Below are 20,526 nucleotides of genomic sequence, written 5' to 3'. Positions count from 1 at the left end.
ATCCACCGTGAAGAACCAGGCTGTCGCATCTGCCGCGCCCTTGCCTCGCATGCTCTATCCGTTACAGCTTGTGTAATCTGTCGCTTCCATGGTAACGAAATTTCCCGTTAAGATAAGCGTGATAAAACGTCGACAGTGCGTAGTACGCTTTGTTTCGTTGATTACTTCACCTGCGTGTCTTCCGGGATAAACATACCTGGATAATCTACCTGGACAGCGAACTGAACGCACACCTGGTCATCCCAACAGGGTGGTGACACTTTTAACGCTACAGTAAGTACCACATCGTCCTCGCAGAGGTGTTCTATGAATGTGAATGGCTTCAGAGTGTATTTTTAGTTCCACGCGTGTATGATATCTGTAGTTGGTTTCGTGCTATCAATTACGACCGCAGTGGGCATCCGTGTGTCATTTCACTACGTTTGTCGCACCTGTTGCTGTGTCTTAGTTCACACTCGTTCACACTCGTTAAGATCCTGGTTTACGGTGGCCCATAAGGGACATGGAGTCTGTTTTTCCATATTTTGATATTTCACTTACTTTTGTCGTTACCCTTTGCAAATTAACACGATTTGTCTTACAAATATGTGATAAATCATGTGTAAAGAAGATATTGAATCGCAGAAAAGTGAAACGAAAATGTCAAAAACCAAAAAGAAAATGTCAAAAACTAAAGCGAAAATGTCAAAAACTAAAATGAAAATACAGAAAACTATTTCCACCGCGGTGAAAATATTCCCACCGCGGTGAAAACTATTCCCCCCGCTTTGGAAATAGTTTTCACCGCTGTGGAAATAGTTTTCACCGCGGTGGGAATATTTTCACCGCGGTGGAAATAGTTTTCTGTGGTTTCATTTTAGTTTTGGACATTTTCGTTTTGATTTTTGACATTTTCGTTTTGGTTTTTGACATTTCCAATTTAGTTTTTGTCATTTTCGTTTTGGTTTTTGACATTTCCATTTTAGTTTTTGACATTTTCGCTTCACATTTCAGCGACTCAATAGCTACTTGAAAGTACATTTTCCATGTTTTCGGTTGTTTTTATACATGATTTCTACATATTTGTATGACAAATTGTGTTAATATGCTAAAGGTTACGATAAAAGTAAGTGAAACATCAAAATATGGAAAAACAGACTCCATGTCCCTTATGGGCCACCGTACTGGTTAGACTTGGCCTTCGGCAACCCATGCTTGCCGCAAAGAGCGACTATGCTTGTCGTAAAGAGACGACAAACGGGAGTGGGTGGTCCGACTCGTTGACTTTGTTCATGCCTGTCATCATATTCCAATTGCGTTGATCGATGCTCGTCATATCAATCACTGGAATGACTCGATTATTTACTGACCGTCATCTAATAGCTGGGATATTGCTGAGCGGCGTTAAACAACAAACAAACAAACTTAGTTTACCGAGAGGCTCATGAAAGAAACCTGTTTTGCTATGCATTCCGTTGTTCCTTGGAAGTAAACAACCTGAGTGTAGTAAGCTTGTCTAGTTCTTTTCAACAAACACTCACCATGTCGGCAATTTGGGATAACGCTGGTGCTTTTTCCACGTTGCTGAACGGGTGCATTTGTCACCAGTCTGTGACTTTTAAAGTTCATATAACACGTAACAATGCATTCAGCAGAATAGTAAATAGGCTGTCCTATCGCAATCTCGGAGATATAATTTGGTTGTATTATTTTATAACTACGCACTGTACCACACGTACGCGAAGATTCACACACCAGAATGAAGCTTTTCCTCCCCAAGTTTAAATATAAAGCATCCATTTTGGTCGTTTTTTGTCAGTGAACCCTTACCTTTAATAGTCATCCATCGACAGACAGTAAATACGTTTATAACGAACTGACGGATATAACGAACATATTGTTGGTTCCGGCCATTTGCTGTTTATATGCTATGTATATATGCATATAACGAACTACGGTTATATCGAACTAAACCCACTGGTCCCTTTGAGTTCGTTATAACCGTAGTTAACTGCATACCATTGTGTCGATCTGACAGTTCGATCCATGCGATTTTTTTCAATTTTTGTCAGGATTTCACCTCTCGTGAGTCAAATCAGATGTAGCGAATTTCGGTTGTCTCGAATTTATTTTGGTTCACAAATAATAATACAAGTACCAAATTGCCTTTATATGTCAAACCAAACTACATCGCAATCGATGTCAGCGTTCACAGGCTCACTGGCAAATTGACAATCCCAGCCAATAGGAATCACTTTGAATGTGTGCTGATTTAAATTGTATTAAGTAATATCATCATACACATTTAATGAACATACTAATTTCACCGATTGTGATGACGTCCATGGCATAGCACCTAGTTCAGGACTGAACTTGCCTTCACCGACCATTGTGTGCGTGCGGGAGGAAATATTTATCTGATTGACACACACATGCTTACAAGGTCGGTGTTATTGTTTTTTTTATCGATGGCAGGAATCAATGATGACGGCTGTTGCTGTTTGACAGAACAAAAGAAGAATCATGCATTTGTGAACATTTCGAAATGTGTGACTTTGTAATGAACCGTTTCAACGAGTCTGGTTCAGCAGCTGAGGGAAATCAGCTCAGAACTTCAGAAGTGATGTAAAGCACAACCTCTGAACAAAAGACGCATGTAGAAAGTCGTTGCTGTAACGAAGTTGGTTAATACGAAGTAACGAGCATATTTAGAATGACAAAAGTTGTCAATCATTTGAATAGCCAATTTCGGATACATCAAATCTAAGTTATATTCGGTGTTCGTTACCATGTGTGTTTTTGCTCAGAAATGTAAGGGACGCAAGGCTCCGGTGGATATTCTGTTTGTGCAAGTTTGCATTACGTCGTGCATTTTCCACCTATATGACGGTCTGTAAATAATCGTGTCTGGACCAGACAATCCAGTGATTGATATCATGAGCATCGATCCACGCAATTGGGATACGATGACATGCATGAACCAAGTCAGTGAGTCTGACCACCCGATCCTAACCTCTTACGACAAGCATAGTCGCCAATTACGACAAGCATGGGTTGCTGAAGACCTATTCTACCCCGGATCTTCATGGGTCCCGCCATCATGTAACTATTCGCGGCGTTAAATCAAACGAACTCTCTCACTCTCTCACCCAATACCGTGTGCTGAATTATACTTGTATACAACATCAACCCGGAGATGCATTTTTTCATCAAAAATATATTATTTTTGAGTATATGCGGCGTAGGCTGTGAAATAGAACACCACAAAGACTTCATCATTTGTTTCAGAAACGAAAAGTCATGGGCTTTGTCTGTTCAGTCGTCTATAAATGCCACAGTCTGAAGTGCTAGGTCAATATCGGGAGACGGTGTAGTCCCGACTGGGTAACCTTGCTCGGGGTGAAGGTTGTCCTGAATCTCCGTTCTAATTTATTGCTTGGTCAATCTACAAAAGTACTATTTATCAATGAAGCGACACGTGAACAGACGGTGCAATCGATAAGGCTAAATGGTATCGACACTCTGCTTGTACCGAACAACGGATAACTCGAAATATTGTTCAAGAAGAGACACTCCCCGAACATATAAGTCGATATACCTCTTAAGAAATGTGACCCTGATCTGAAATCAGTGCCCCCCCCCCCCCCCCCCCCCCCCCCCAACACACACACACACAAACTTCCTTCTAAACATCCCATTGTCATAGCGACTGATTTACGACAACCATTGTCTGAAAAACATTAAATCCCAAAGGCTAATTACCCTGTGGCGATGACGTGCATGTCTCCATAACTTAATTGTCATTATGTATTAGGCGCTAATCCCCGTTGCTAATCCTCACCAACATGTCATTGTATATTCACTGTCAGCCATCTTGGTTTACAATGATTGTAGGCCCTCCTGCGAGGTGTTACCGCAATTTCAAAAACTCCATATCGATATACACACAGCCAGTAAGTTTATAATTATAGTATGACAACCCCCACCCGCCTCCCACTCTCACGCAGAGAGAAAGAAGTGGTTGGCCTTCGCAGCCTGCTACTAGTGCACTGCATTTGCCTGTGTCAACGTGAACGCTTAATGTTTGCTGTGAAAGCTTGTTTCAATACTCGGTATTTCTGACTCGGTAGTGGTCGCATACAAATGAGTGAAATCAGCACCTTAAGTCAAACCCCCGTTATTACGCCATCTTTGGGATCGACACGGCTGTAGAAGGACATATGCCTTACAATGTGAGTGTTTTGTGAGAGGATTGCTTTGCTTCATTTAAAAGATAAATATTCTGAAGAGAGTGAGTGAGTGAGTTGTGTTTAACGCCGCTTTTAACAGTATTCCAGTCATATCACGGCATGTCAGCTAAATGTGGGAGGAAAGCCCCAGGAGATGCAGGTCTCAGGCGTGCCAAAGGGACGCAACTCTGTACAGCGAATAGCGTCGCCTTAGACGACTGGGCCAGCCGTGCCCCCTCTGAAGAGAGAGTCTGTACATGTGTTGAAATTACACAAAAAAACACTGCTCGATCATCTCACTTCCCCCAGACCACACCGTGAAATTGCCCCAGAGTAGACTTACACAAGTCTCTAAGGCAATAATTTTTAGTTTGAGTCATAAGTTCAAGATTATGTAAATAATAAGAACAAGTTGTCCCTATAAGAGACTGGCGTCCTTGAACTGTCCACATATCTACGTAATCTTCATTAGGACAGATCGGACTCAAAACTAGATCATGCTTTGTCCCCGAAGTGGGGAGATCAGCTTTGTCTATATTCGTCTTTTCCTCTGCGAATCAGTAAACATTGACATCGGCCGCCAAGTCATATACGAGAGTTGGTCGTGGTTCAGCGAGATCATCAGTTGGGTTTCTGGTTGTGGGACGATGGAAATGTTTTGACTTGAACAATAGATTGCGTCGCTGATCATTTCAGAAGTTGGAGGATTTCGTTTGGTTTTTGTGTTTTAATTAGTTGGTTTATGGATCCGATTATTAATGTGCATCATATTAAAAGTTGATTTTCTTCCGACTAATATCAACTTTGTGAATACAACTGCAAAGTGGGTCAATGAAAAGCAAGTGAAGTAACCCTTGAACTTGTCACATCTAAATCATTTTAATTCGTTTTTAACACTTTATTTCTATTTCCACTTTTTGCGAATACTCCAGAAAACATTTCCGGTTGGGACACCACAAATAGGCACAACGTTGAACCCATATGGGGAATAGAACCCGGGTCTTCAGCGTGGCGAGCTATCGCTTTAACCACTGGGCCACCCAACCACCCCAGTTCAATTTGGCCACATACCATGCATCTTCCCGAGGCAAGAGAGTTAACTGACTTTAAAATTCCAGTTTCCACCCTTGCCGAACTAGGCTGGAATTACTGGGCTCGATCGTTGCGCCAACAGTGGCTATTACCAATTATGTCCCTTCTAAGCCTCTCCTATGGACCAATCAGATTCCGACTCTCGTATCACTTGCGTTTGCTTCACACAAAATGGTGGCGCCCAGTCAAAACGATCTGATGGTCGCTGGCACCGAAAAATCGCTATGCAGAGTTACGTCCCTTGTCCGTGCAAGGATCCTCTATTTGTGGTAAACTTCTATGAAAGGTTTCTGGTTAGGCTTTCCTTGTACGCAAAAGCTGAAACACGCATGTCAGTAGTGTTCGGCCGCGTGAAGATCAAGGTTGTCGTCAGAAGCGACCAACAGGATACATTGAGCTGTAAACCACGTGACGGAGATGACATCCGCCCTCGACATGATATCACATGTCTGTGAAGTTGGGCTGCCGTGCATAGCTTTATCTCCGTTTTAATTCAAGCAGCTCCGACATTTAGAGTGACAGCGTGGGGAACAGATACAGCTGGCACCCTAGTTGTGGCCATCCTGTGAAAGCGTGAGTAGTTTGCGAGACCAGCCTTGACAGGGAAACTCCCATGGCTAAGTCGATATTTGCCGGGGGGGGGGGGGGGGGGCGGCTTCCTTGCTTGTTGTACTTTTATTTTTAAATGCAGCCAAGTAGGCCAAGTAGGCCTGTTTCTGTTAGCTATATGCCTAGTGTTTTAAAGGTTTGTATATCATTTAGGGAGTTTAGTTACCGTTGCTAGTGTCATTTAGTGTGGATTGTAGTGTTGTTCTGTGTTGCTGGTAATGTGTGCAGTTTTGTAGAGAGAGGTATTAGATAACGTGAGGCAAGGTCATTGTCACGCGTGTATATACTTGTTTATACGTAAGATCCGGTGTCCCGGTATAAACTCTCCCCCGTACAAATTCTCCCCCCGGAGAATCTGTCCTGAAATAAAATCTCCCCCGGATATATTTCGCGCCCCCCTCAGTATATAGTCTCCCCCGTGATTATTCGGTTTGTTGCAATGTCTTTAAGTACTATATTCTTTAAATAGATATCTTTAATGTAAGGAGGTTTGCTTTAAAAAATAGATTATGAAATATGGTCATATTGAATTGATATTTCAGTATATTTTATTTGGTAACTGTACCTTCCATCCTAAAATAATTATAAGATATATATCATACCAAACAAATTTGAATGAAATGACTTAATGTAACAAATACATGTACGGTTACTGTTGTAACTGAATTCGGAAATCTTATTAATCCTTGCAAACATTCGGTTTAAACACTAACTACTTAAAAACTGTCAACAGTGCGCGCCTCCTGCTCAGACTGTCCGTTATACTCTGATTTAAGATCTAAAATATATTCCTTAATACAGGCTATACGATTTAAAAATGGTATCAGTGGAAAGAATATCATGGTGCAACCAGGTTTCTGTTGAACACCCCCACACATACAAGTAACTAAATGTATATTTAGATAAATATTTAACCCAGGAAAAATAAAGGAGAGAAAAAAAATAAATAAATAAGTACATAAACAAATAAACATTAAAACCTTGAGGAATGTGAAAAGCCAATGTAAAGCCGAAGACATGATAAACTGTACCAACATTACAATGTTCCCCGATATGCATGCTTTACCTGGGTTACATACCGGTGATCTAAGTTAGAAATATATGACTGATATAAATTCTTTCAACACGGTAATATCGCATATGCTTGGATTATCTTTTTTTCTCAAATGTGCTCCATTCAAGAAAATTATATTGACTTATGTATTTACTCTCCCCCATGTATTTTGCTCTTTTATGTAAAAGTTTTTTACACCTTATACCGAAACAGTTCATTTATGGTGTAGTATTTCCATAGGCGCTGTTAGGACCGCTCGGCTAAAAACAAGTCGAACAGTGCTCGATTATCTTGAACCGCATGGTAAGCCCAACATAGCGGTTTGACTAATCAGCATTGATTTTTACTCCATAAACTGTCATAAAGTATTCATAAAGTATCAGGGGTCATTTCAACTTGCAAAATGATTGACATAGTCCTTTATAGAGCGAGGATTGGGCTGTTTTCTCACCCGATTGACTGACATACAACATTCACATGGTTTAGAATGGTACAATGAATGGTAAAGCATGCAAATTACTCTTTCATAGGAAAATATCATATCTCCGTTAAAACATAAAAGCAATATTTATGAGTCCACATATTGATACAAGACTTTATCACGGTCTTCAATTCCAAAATGTTAGATATAAACTTTCGGACAGTTCAGTTCAAAATTCTTCAAACATTAATACACGCAATAATGCACGCAAGTAAAACTTGTTCAGAAGCTGATATTCTCCATCAAAATATACCACAAAGACACCACATAGCAAAAGCAGTTTTAGACAATTACAAATGTTGAACTGCATGACAAGTCTATATAAATATATAGTTCGGGGGAGAAAATGTTCCGTGAGTCCTCGTAGAAAAGTCAGTGTCTTGACTGTGTGTTTTCTTTGATGAGAATGTTTCTCACCGACCTTAGCGTGTAGGGGTGTGATGTCCTGGGCAGGAAATGACAGTGTTTTGACTACTCGTCTTTCTTTAATTAACGTGTTGGGCATCCCTAATTAACCTTTATATGTTAAACCAACACAGGATGTTTTCTGGAAGTGGGCAATCGCGAATGTCATAGGGCTGACATGACTTGTGTTAATAACCGTGCTAGAACTTCTAAAGTTACTAAACATTCTTTATATCTAACGACTAGTATTATATCTACCTATATACCACTTTATTGTGACATATTGCGGTAGTTAAAGAAAGCACAGTGCTCAAAGTGAAGCCCTTTTCACTCCACATTCTCAACTTCGTCTCTATCAGAATGCTTGTCAATGGATGTAAACACATTTGATGATACTGTCATAGCGACTGATTTATGACTACCATTGTCTGCAGTACATTTGACTTATCAGTAAATTGAAGAGGGTGGGGCTGAGGATACTGCCCTGTGGAGTGCCATTTTCTAGGGGACATTGGTCCGGGGTGTTAGTCAGGCTTGGTATTCCGAGTGCTGGCATAGGGACGACCTCGAGCAGGATATGCTGCTCGTAGGAAACGCCCTGAGGTGAGCTGGAGCTCCGTTCACCTCTTGTACGCCTGAGCTGGAAAGTCTGCTCATTGCTGTGTTTGTGTTGTCAGAGCAGGTATTCCGCTCATTGTGCAATTGTTGTTTATTGTTTACATGTTGTGCATAAAGCGTTCCGGCACAGTGATGTCGATTTTGTCCTTTATTCCCCCAAGAGCTAATTCCCCGTCAACACATGCGCGTTGACAATACATCTGTGTGTTTAAAGTGGATTTTGACAGTCCGGGCCAAGTCGGACCCAACATAAGCCAAACACAAGTATTTATAAAACGCCCGGGGGGGGGGGGGGGGGGGGGGTATTATTCTGGGTAGGGGGTTTATTTCGTAGGGTGGGGGAGAGTTTATTTCGAGAGGGGCTGAACTGTACCGGTATAAATTCGCCTTATTAATCCTCGCAAACATTCGGTTTTAACACTAACTACGTAAAAACTGTCAACATATCCATGCCGTTATACTCTGATTAAAGATCTAAAATATATTCCTTAATACAGGCTACGATTTGAAAATGGTATCAGTGTAAAACCAGGGGCTAGAATATCATTGTGCAACCAGGTTTCTGTTAAATATACAACATCATAACTATCTAATTCAGCACTGATTAAATCTACTTTAAAATCTACTAAGACTGCGTACGTTTATATGTATAAAATTTATAAGCAAAGTAACCCAAAATATAGATAAATGTGTATCATCTTCACGAAATGATTAGCATGTAGAATAGATTCAAAAACACCTGTATTGAACAACATCAACCGGCATCGTCAAAGCAAAGTGTACATGTAATTGTTACAATGGGGCTGGCGGTGAATATTAATGAAGAACATCTTGTTAAAAAGACACACCGAAACTGATTTGCATAACTGATGACCACAACAAATTGCAAAAAATCAAAATAGTAAAAATGATACAGTTAGATCTCACACTGAAGAGAAAACAAGAACGACACAGAGAAGTAAAGTAGTACGTCATATAGAAATGAGATAAAGTCATCTGAGAAGGGTTTCATACGTTATATACAACTTAAAAATATATTATTATGAAAAACGAAAGGAAAGGTGGGACCCCCCGAATGGTTGCTGAATATATTAAACAGACAAAGGGCATAAAATGTCGGTGAACTTGGAGACATTTTGAACCAGTTAGGTATTTAGTATTTTAAATAAAATTATTGAAATAGGTTGCACTATAACAATACCCCTGAACGTCGTGGAGCTTTTGTCCTCAAAAGCGTTTTTAAAATAGTGGCAATATTGAGTACAAGCAGACAGTAAAATGCATGTGACATCGACAGGTTGAACATTAGACGAATTTCCACCGAGCGGCACATCCTGTGCCGGATGTGGTCGGAATACCCGACTGCTAGATGCATTTAGTATCACTGGTATCACATTGAAACAGACAATACACATTGTTGAAGTAAAGTACACTGATGATGTAGGGACAAATACATAATGTGCACAAAGCGTTGCCGTTTACATGCGAAAGTAATATTTTCATGACAACATTAAGATCTTTGAAATTGGAGTCTTATATTGTGAGCCTAGACTCGGCAAGGCTAGCAGATGTGGGATGTGATCAGCGCTAAAAAGTAGAACGTGTATACAAACCTAACCAACTTCAAAAGTCTTGACTGGAATTTGATAATTAATTCAATCATGTTAAATTGTCTTGAAGATACATTGAACGAATCGTATTTTGTGTGCCAGAGACAATTAAAGGTTGATCGCACGAATATACATAATTTTCGCCGCTATCATAATTAAGCACAAAATCCCGTTGGCAAAACGAAGAAGTAGGATATAGACTGTATACACAGTCTCCACTGAATAAGCTTGGTAAGCAGCGAGGCTCCCTAACTTATTATACTTCTACAATCGCTCTTACTATATGGATTTTATCAGTTTTTCACAAAGAGTACAAATAATTTCAGTGCTTACATACTCAGAAAGGTATAAATGAAGATAAAAGCAGGAAATTGTAGTTTATTGGATAACCTTTGAAAGCTATTGTCTGTAGTAATAGTTATGGGGCCACAAATTCAAAAGACAAATCCTTGAAACCGGAAGTCTGATTCGTATGGGAGGACTCGGAACCCGCAGATATCGTGGATCTGCACTAAATGCGTATAAGCGTAGGGCGTAGGACATGAATAGAGTAAGAGCCTAGCTGATTTCAAAAACTTAATCTGATAAGGATGTACCTCCGATAACAATACATAGATTGCAATACATACTCATTATTGAAAAACAAGACACAAAAAAATTAAGACAACGAAGCCATCATGACTTGATTACATAACATACCTTATATTACAGTGTATGTATTTCATTATACTTTTTAATATTTTTCACAAATTAAACTTAACCTAAGAAATTCTAAAATTCGAAAGTCGCCAGACCAGTATTTCTCGTTTTTAGCGATTACATAACATACTTTATATTACAGTGTATGTATTTCATTATACTTTTTGATATTTTTCACAAATTAAACTTAACCTAGGAAATTCTAAAATTCGAAAGTCGCCAGACCAGTATTTCTCGTTTTTAGCGCCACTGGTCGGCCGGACATGACGACTGCTCCTTGGCAAGCTCATTCACGCGAACAGTAAATTACGTAATCCTAAATAAAGTCGGCACCAGCCTTTGTTCTCTTGATTATGTTTTGTTACCAGCTGGCGCAGGTTTTGACCATCATCTAATACTGCAGTTAAAATCAACACTTGTTAGGCAATACTGAGACGGTTCTATTACCACTTGCTTTGTTCAGTCTACTATGGGGGCGGTCGGGTAGCCTAGTGGTTAAAGCGTTCGCTCGTCACGCCGAAGACCCGGGTTCGATTCCCGACATGGGTACAATGTGTGAAGCCCATTTCTGGTGTCCCCCGCCGTGATATTGCTGAAAAATTGCTAAAAGCGGCGTAAAACCATACTCACTCACTCACTCAGTCTACTATGGCAGATGACTTTGCCAGAAATTAAAACATCAAAGTAATTGTTAATGTGATACGAGTAAAGCTGTAGGGGAATATAACTCCTTGGGTGTTCGTCCTCAGCACACTTGCTTGAATAAACCCTAAGGACCTCACAGCTCTCTTCTCTCTTGATTCAAGGTATAAACATTTAAATATTCCTATTTCATGACTAAACTTCTTATTTCATTGTTATTATTGTCTCTAAAATGCTGTAGTTAAGTTGAATCAGTACTGCCGTGTTCTAACGCTCAATCTACTATGTACAAGTTCTAAATGACTGCTCATTATATATTATTTATCGTTTAATACTCAGGCACTTTCCAGTGATGTTTGAAGTGTAATGCGTCGTGGGCTCCCCCAGGTTAGGTGTCATTAATATGCGGCACCATTTTCGTGCATTTGCGAACATGTTTCCAAGTCACAAAACGGTCCCTAGAGTTAACACAACTGTTTCAAGCAAGATTTATTTTATAGGTAGGTCGCTGATGATATTTATCATATAATGGGTAGGTTTCTCGACAGGATAAAGCCAACGGATAAAAACGTTGGGGTCATATGCGGACAGAGATACAAATATCAAAGGTCAAGTAGGGACTACTTTCAGTGTTTATAAACAAACATGGTGTCGCCCTTGTCATTCGGCAATCGAGTCAGAATTAACCATCGGGAATCTGGATATTTCATTATCAAAAGAACAGTCTAATATACTGAAAATGAGTGTCTAACTGTGACGTAGCTAAGGCATTTTATAAGTTTTGGCAATTTTGGAGATGTAAATTTCGAAACAATTTTGCGAGGGCACTAGGCCTTGTCAAGGCTCGCTAAATACAATGTTTATTCCTAATGCATGATATTTACCATCCCAAAACACACTCGCGTGATAACCTCTATTTATCCGACAGTCCACCGTTCAAAGGTAAAACGAGCAGTTTTACCTTCCGTGCGTGCTTACAGAATAGGCAATAACAACGCATTCCTTATTTTTTAGGTTTATCATCATGAAGTAAGTATTTGAATATATTGTAAGTATTTCCGTTCCTCATACAGTTGTATACGGTACAACACAGCCAAGACGCCAATTTTATTACCGTAGTCATTTAAATACAATTCGAGTCATCTTCTATACTTCATAACAACGTACATTCAAACGCGTACCGTTCAAGTTGACAATTACTGTATTCACTCCATTAGCTGTTTTTGTCTAGCGCCGTATATATTTAGGAAATGCGCGTTGTCAATAGCAGCACAGCCGCCGTGATTCATTCCGTAGTCATCAAAATAATCACTACTAAAACTAATAATTACACTAACTAAAACCGAGCTATATCTTCTTCCGCGTACATTCGTATCAAGTATTTACTTTCCGTATTTGCCGAAATTATTGTTGTGATAATTATTACTGAAACTACAAATATTATTGTTACCGATTCATAAGTAAATGTCATGTTCATAATCTAAAGCAGTCTACCGTATATGCTCTACATATTTATTTTTATTTAATGTTAATAACCATGAATGGGTTACCGTAGTTACCCAAATAGGCGCGACATACCACACATAGAATTGTCATGTAGGTGTTACCGTACATGCTCTATCAAAATGTTACGACTACTCAATTTAGCTGTAAAGGACTGTTATTTGGCATTAACGTTTTTACTCCAGTAAATACTGCATCCGTTGTATAATGTTGCCGTACATACTCCAATATAACATACATTGCTTTTATTCCCAGATTTAGATTGAAACTGTGTCAGGATATTATTATCATTATTATCATTATTATCATTGTACGTCACTTTTATACGTCACACTTGCTTGAAAAAACCCTAAGGATCTCACAGCTCTCTCCTCTCTTGTTTCAAGGCTCGCCCACAACAGCCCATATCGAGGCCTGGCAGTCATTTGAATCCATCAAAGCTGTCTTATTAGGTTCATGTATACCGCGTCACGCTGGTTTAAACTTTACCCCTTTATAACGCCAATTGTGTAACCTATTTATGTCAAACGTTTCGACGTTGTCATAATTCTTGGCTTGACGTCATAAAAGCCCCCTGTGACATGGCGCCTTATTTCGTTCCTTCATTTTTGCATCCGGTTTTTCATAATTATTTTTCGACGACGAAAGTTTTGAAAAAAAATATTTTCTTCTTTGTTATCATGTACCAGTAATTTTGTGATCGTCGACATTGACTTGACAATGTGTTTTAAGCATGCTTGATCCTAGTTTATGATGATTATGAACAATTAATGATCACAATGGAAATGTGAGATCAAAATGACCGCTCGACCTTATGATGTAAAGGAATGATGGTAACCCTGTAATTTTGTGATCGTCGACATTGACTTGTATTGGGGGTCTGAACAGACAATTTAACCTCTCACAACATGACATAATGTGTTTGAGTGAGTGTGTGAGTTGGGTTTAACGCCGCCTTTAACAGTGTTCCAGTTATATCACGGCGTGTCAGCTTAATGTGGGAGTAAAGCCGGGTGTGATTCAGGTCTCCGACGTTTATACCACTTCTGTGAAACCCACGAGCACGAGTTTGGTGCTGACAAACCTAGAAACATAATCGGGGCGAACCGGGATTCGAACCCACAATCATAGGTTTCTGGTTTCTAGTCTGCCTAAGGGACGCAGCTCTGCACAGCGAATCGCGGCGCCTTAGACGACTGGGCCACCCGTGCCCACCAAATGTGTTTTAAGCATGCTTGATCCTAGTTTATGATGATTATGAACAATTAATGATTACAATGGAAATGAGAGATCAACATGACCGCTCGACCTTATGATGTAAAGGAATGATGGTAACCCTGCTTTATTTGGAAAAGGGCCAAGGGTCACTCCACGTTATAATGGATAGGGCTAATTGTCAAAAGGGTTAAATGACCTTATTAAATTACCTCTCTTGCCATTGTTATCGCTGGTAGAAGAACCATAGTTATAGCAGCGCAACATCTGCTACTGCCACGTGATAGTTGTTGCCTGGATACCGTTCCAGTAGATAACGATGACCCGGCGTGAGATCACGTTAATATTTAGGATTTTCAATACATATAGCAGCTAAAAAGGTGCATGTGTTGCCGATCTGCGTCATCTAACCCGATGGTTGTGATCGATCCCAATTGCGTGGATCGATGCTCATACTTGAAAAGTGCTGGAATCTTAATATCAGTACTCGAAAAGTGCTGGAATCTCAACGTCAGTACTTGAAAAGCGCTGGAATCTCAATGTCAGTACTTGAAAGTGCTGGAATCTCACTGTCAGTACTTGAAAAGTGCTTGAATCATAATCTCAGTACTTGAAAAGTGCTGGAATCTCAATGTCAGTACTTGAAAAGTGCTGGAATCATAATCTCAGTACTTGAAAAGTGCTGGAATCTTAATGTCAGTACTTGAAAAGTGCTGGAATATTAATAAAAAAATTCTAGATTCGACAAAATCGCTGCTGAAGATTAATATCGATCGAGTTTCAATGCGCTGTTTACTTCGTATCGCTTACAACATAAATGTGTAGTTAAATTCTTGGCGCATTGTATTCGTGAATACAGTCACGTTATCCTCCCTGAAAACAAAACTAGGTCATATCGAAACCTCCGACATATGACAAAAGCATGAAGTTACCGTTGAAATGTATTCAGATCTAAGGGAAGTGTTTTCTATCAATTGTGGGTTTCATAGTACGAATGGGAGCGCGAAACAGGAAGGAAAGGTGCAAAGAAATATCCTGTTAATTGTGCGCGTACGTTCTTCACACGATTATTTCCATTGACAGGGTTTCCGAATTAACACTGTCCAGATTAGCGGAGTTCCACTGCATACACGTTTCGGTATATTGAGAGTCGAATGACTGCTGTTTCAACGTATTGGGAGCCTTGAGGAGTATATCGTTAACGCCAAACTACAACAGTCTCAAATATTTGCTGAAACAGATTCGACTGGGGGAAAAAAGGCAAAACAGTGACTACACCAAGTCTAGCTGTTCGCAAAAAAGGGTAAGCATGTCCTACACTAACAGAAGTACCCGCCACTCACGTAATCGAATAAAAGAGAAAGTGACATGTAAACAAATCGTGACCAGGCAATCAAGTGATTGACCAGACAATCTGGTGACACGATAGTTCATTTTAGAACGTTACGCTTGCGTTTCAATCGATAATCCATTCTTACAGGGAATTCAGGTTTGGATACATAAAATGTAGTGAGTGAGTGAGTGAGTTTGGTTTAGCGCCGCTTTGAACAGTATTCCAGTTATATCACGCGTGTCAGCTTAATGTGGGAGGAAAGCCCGAAGTGATGCAGGTCTTAGACGTTTACCACTTCGGTGAAACCCACGAGCACGGGTATGGTGCTGACAAACCTAGAAACATAATCGGGGCGAACCGAGATTCGAACCCACAATCATAGGTTTCTGGCGTGCCCAAGGGACGCAACTCTGCACAGCGATCGCGGCGCCTTAGACGACTGGGCCACCCGTGCCCCCACATAAAATGTAGGCGAACATAGAGGTTTATATCCTTCAGATCTGTCCTTTCTAAGCTGATTTGATTGAAATGATCCCTTAATCCTCAGTTCGTTAGTCTTCGTTAATTTTAATTAATCTTCGTTAATTTTCGTTAGCATTAGTTAATCGATGTCGGTTAGGGTTTTATAAACTCGTAACTCAGTGCCAAACCTACAGAAAACTCTTCCGTTCCTCTTATGTTCCAACAAGTTGCTTTTCCCGCAGTTGTATTTATCGGAGGACGTGCCCTGAACGTGCATTACGCCATGCTCGTTGATGAGTCTGTCTATCAGGGCCAGACCATGTATTTTATGCTGTTCCCCGCCAGCCAGGCCATTAATTGCTTATGCAGTTGTGTCCAAGACATCGGACATCACTCGACAGGTACTGTGTTGTCATATTGCGAAACCTCGATAATACAGACATTGTAGGTCCAGACCCCGAATGTCCACTGTCCCAACCAACATAGCGAGGCTCCAGTCATTTTCATGACAGTTGTTGGCAGGTATGGAACCGGCATTAAGTCACAGTGCCGTTACCTGGGGTCACGTGACATTACCTCTCGCCGGCATCGCTACCCACGTGACTCCCGTGCGAGCTTTGCCTCAATTTATTATTGATATCTTTCCCATTAAAAACCAAGCCTCGTTCTCAAATGCGACTAACAAACAGGAAGGAAATTGCTAACAGATGACAAATATACCCTCTCTAGCCTCTTAAAACCGTGATATTGCTGGAATATTGCTAAAAGCGGCGTAAAACCATACTCACTCACTCACTCACTCTTTCAGCCGGACAAACAGAGGTCTTTCCTAAAACAACTGTTTGTTAGTTATATAATAGTTTTCCATGTGACGAAATATATTCACTGAATATAAATGCTCACCTGGGTGATAAGGTTTATTTATTTTATGATCAGGACTATCTTTGGTACATTTTCCAAACTGCATCCAAACCTGACATGGGCCGCCATAATTATACGTTATCTTAATTTTCTTTACATGAATACCATCATTCCAAGTACCTGACGTTTTGGAGTGTTGGATGTTCTACATAATATTAATGTACACACTAGCCCATTTGGTACAAATATACTCTTGATATTTTCCACTTCAGAATTCATTAGTTGAACACACAATTTAGCCATGCTATATATTAAAATGCAATATCCAAGGTACCATCCAAACGGAATAATCTACAACAGTGACAGATGTATTCTGCAACAGCAGACGATAGGTTTAAGCCAATCATTTTACTGATAGAGGTCACGTGACTAAAATCTTGACTACTTCCGGTGCTGTGAAGGTTTATATTCCTGTAATTTAAACTGACAAACCAATGCATATCTTAGATTATAATTCTGATGAATGTACGCGCAAATGTCTGTTCAGTGTCTGACTAAAGCTAAAGACAGAAGGAAACCAAATGTCACACACCACAACCTGTAATAATCAGTTTAGACCACTGACACAAATGAGAGCCTCAAATAGACAAATAGTGTTAAACAGACCTAAAGTAATATATCTGTCAGTAAAATACGACGATCAGTAAGGTTACACATTTATTTATGTTTCTGGACACTGTTAGGACTTCTTAGACACTTCAAGGGGCAAACGGGGCCCAATTAAAAAATGTTTACAGTTGTAGCTCCTCCTAGTTTGGAAGCTTAGTGATCAGTGATTGGAGGAAACAGGAATTGGCCCTCCTCCCCGTAGGACAGAAAGTACCATTACTTTTGTGAATGACTTTTACCTTGTATGAGAATATTCTGAGGTCATGTGGCTTCAACAAACATGTACAGCATATACAGTGTGTTGGTGGGTTTACTTTTGGTATAATTTTGAAAAAATAGGTGAGGTTGAAATGGGGTTTAACGTCGCATCCAAGATTATTGCACTTATATACCGACGTACATCCGGCCAGCACACAGGGGATGTAACAGACACACTCAGCCAGCACACAGGGGATGTAACAGACACACCCGGCCAGCACACAGGGGATGTAACAGACACACTAAGCCAGCACACAGGGGATGTAACAGACACACTCAGCAGCACACAGGGGATGTAACAGACACACCTGGCCAGCACACAGGGGATGTAACAGACCACACTTGGCCAGCACACAGGGGATGTAACAGACACACTAAGCCAGCACAGAGGGGATGTAACAGACACACTCGGCCAGCACACAGGGGATGTAACAGGACACACCTGGCCAGCACACAGGGGATGTAACAGACACACTTGGCCAGCACACAGGGGATGTAACAGACACACTAAGCCAGCACACAGGGGATGTAACAGACACATCCGGCCAGCACACAGGGGATGTAACAGACACACTAAGCCAGCACACAGGGGATGTAACAGACACACTTGGCCAGCACACAGGGGATGTAACAGACACATGTTTACAGTTAAAACGCGTTCTAATCTATATACGGCAATAAGTCACATAGATGTGCAAATCAGATTCAAAGGCACTTTCATAACACATGCACAGGACTTACACACACACACACACACACACACACACACACACACACACACACACACACACACACACACACACACACACACACACACACGTGAAGATCCGGGGTAAAATAGGTCTTCAGCAACCCATGCTTCCTGTAAAAGGCGACTATGCTTGTAAGAGACAACTAACGGGTTCGAGTGGTCAGACTCGCTAACTTGGTTGATGCATGTCATCGTTTCCCAATAACGTGGATCGATTCTCCGCACGCGCATGCACTTCTGTAGATAAGTGGAATAATCTCCTGATGTTTCTTGTCCTGATGTTTCAGATGGTGTTTGGGAGGAGTCGGCGTTTGTTGAAGTGGGTCTTCGCGGCGGTGTGTGTGCTTTTCATTGGAAACACGCTCATGAATATCTTCAGAGTACGCACCAAAACCAAGCGTGAGCGACGACTTGTCCCCTCTTCAAGGATGATTTCTGCAATATCCCGGTACGAACATGACCCATCATCTCTCCTGGTGTGGCCAAACGGCGAAGACAACCAACCATACTTCCTGTCTCCCGTGTTGCAGTTCCAAAATGACATTTTTCGCCAGAAGACGCGTTTCGATCTCAGAGGTGTTGAAAAACTATTCACACAAAACAAGACAAACGAGAAAGTTATAGTTATATATAACATGCCCACGTGGCATACGTTTGAAACAAGGTACATAAACAGTTTGGAGAATTGCCGATTGCAAAACTGTCGATTATCAGCTGACCATAAACTTCTCCCAAAAGCAGACGCTGTCGTGTTCTATGTCCTGGCCATTAATCAAAACATTCCACCACCAAAACCAGCCAATCAGATGTGGATATTTTTTGCACACGAGCCTCCATGGAACTTCCCCCGATGGAGAGATCGGTTCAACTGGACGATGACGTTCAGATACGACTCGGACATTGTATGCCCGTATTTCGTGCTCCTGCCGAAACCCACAGCGGATGTTCGAGATTTTGGTGCTATCACACAGAAGAAAAGTAAACCCGTTATGTGGTTGGTAAGTCATTGTAATGCTAGGTCGAAACGCGACGACTACGTGAAAAAACTTCAACAATTCATCGGCGTTGATATATACGGTGGATGTGGACCCCTGAAGTGTAGTAAGTCAGGGTCAAACAGTTGTGACAATATCCAGCACAAGACATACAAATTTTATTTGGCTTTCGAGAATTCACTGTGTCGAGGATACCTGACAGAAAAGGTGTTTCGGAGCTACAGTTTGGACATCGTCCCCGTGGTGAGGGGTGGGGCGAGTTATGGAAAGCTCCTCCCCCGGGGAACATACATCGACACAGCCGATTTTTCCTCTCCAGAGAAACTTGCCAATTATTTGAAATATTTAGATTCCAACAATACGGCGTATGCTGAAATACTGAGACGGAAATCACAGTACACTATCACAGATCCGAAGTCAACTTTAGATTCATCGTTGTGTGATATTTGTGTGAAACTTCATGATTTAGACAGATTTGGAAATACTTACTATGATGTGAATAAATGGTGGAATAAGGACAGCTGTTCTAATGCCATGGACTTCTGAAGTGTAGATACGAGGACGCATTGAGGTGCAAGGCATGGGCGTTTTATTTGAGGTCAGCTCACCATGCATCAGCCTGTATTATTCATTCAACTGCAATATATGGACGTTACGTTTGTGAAGTCAGCTGACGATGGAACAGTGTACTATACCAGAACTGGTTCAACTGCAAGATACGGGCGTTACATTGGACGTCAGCTGACAATGTAACAGTGAATTATTCCAGGTCCGGTTCAACTACAAGATACGGACGTTACACTGGACGTCAGCTGACAATGTAACAGTGAATTATTCTAGGTCCGGTTCAACTACAAGATACGGACGTTACGTTTGTGAAGTCAGCTGACAATGGAACAGTGAATTATTCTAGGTCCGGTTCAACTACAAGATACGGACGTTACATTGGAAGTCAGCTGACAATGTAACAGTGAATTATTCCAGGTCCGGTTCAACTACAAGATACGGACGTTACACTGGAAGTCAGCTGACAATGTAACAGTGAATTATTCCAGGTCCGG

General features: G+C 40.8%; 1 protein-coding gene across 2 annotated transcripts; it reads left to right on the top strand.

Annotated features, from left to right (window-relative positions):
- Positions 1-20,182, top strand: LOC139471530 (alpha-(1,3)-fucosyltransferase C-like). 2 transcript variants are annotated; one of them, XM_071253905.1, is made up of 2 exons: positions 1-273; positions 18,758-20,182. In XM_071253905.1, the coding sequence occupies exon 2, from the start codon at positions 18,758-18,760 to the stop codon at positions 20,009-20,011; it is 1,254 nt and encodes a 417-aa protein (XP_071110006.1). In that variant the 5' UTR covers positions 1-273; the 3' UTR covers positions 20,012-20,182. The 2 variants fall into 2 exon arrangements, with proteins under 2 accessions (XP_071110006.1, XP_071110005.1); XM_071253904.1 differs by lacking the exon at positions 1-273 and adding an exon at positions 5,694-5,873.
- Positions 20,183-20,526: the final 344 nt, after the last annotated feature.

This window comes from Haliotis cracherodii, unplaced genomic scaffold (genome assembly GCF_022045235.1).
Source record: "Haliotis cracherodii isolate W230 unplaced genomic scaffold, xgHalCrac1.p SCAF_23, whole genome shotgun sequence".
Lineage (NCBI taxonomy): Eukaryota > Metazoa > Mollusca > Gastropoda > Lepetellida > Haliotidae > Haliotis > Haliotis cracherodii.
This window is presented reverse-complemented; position numbering and strand designations above follow the sequence as displayed.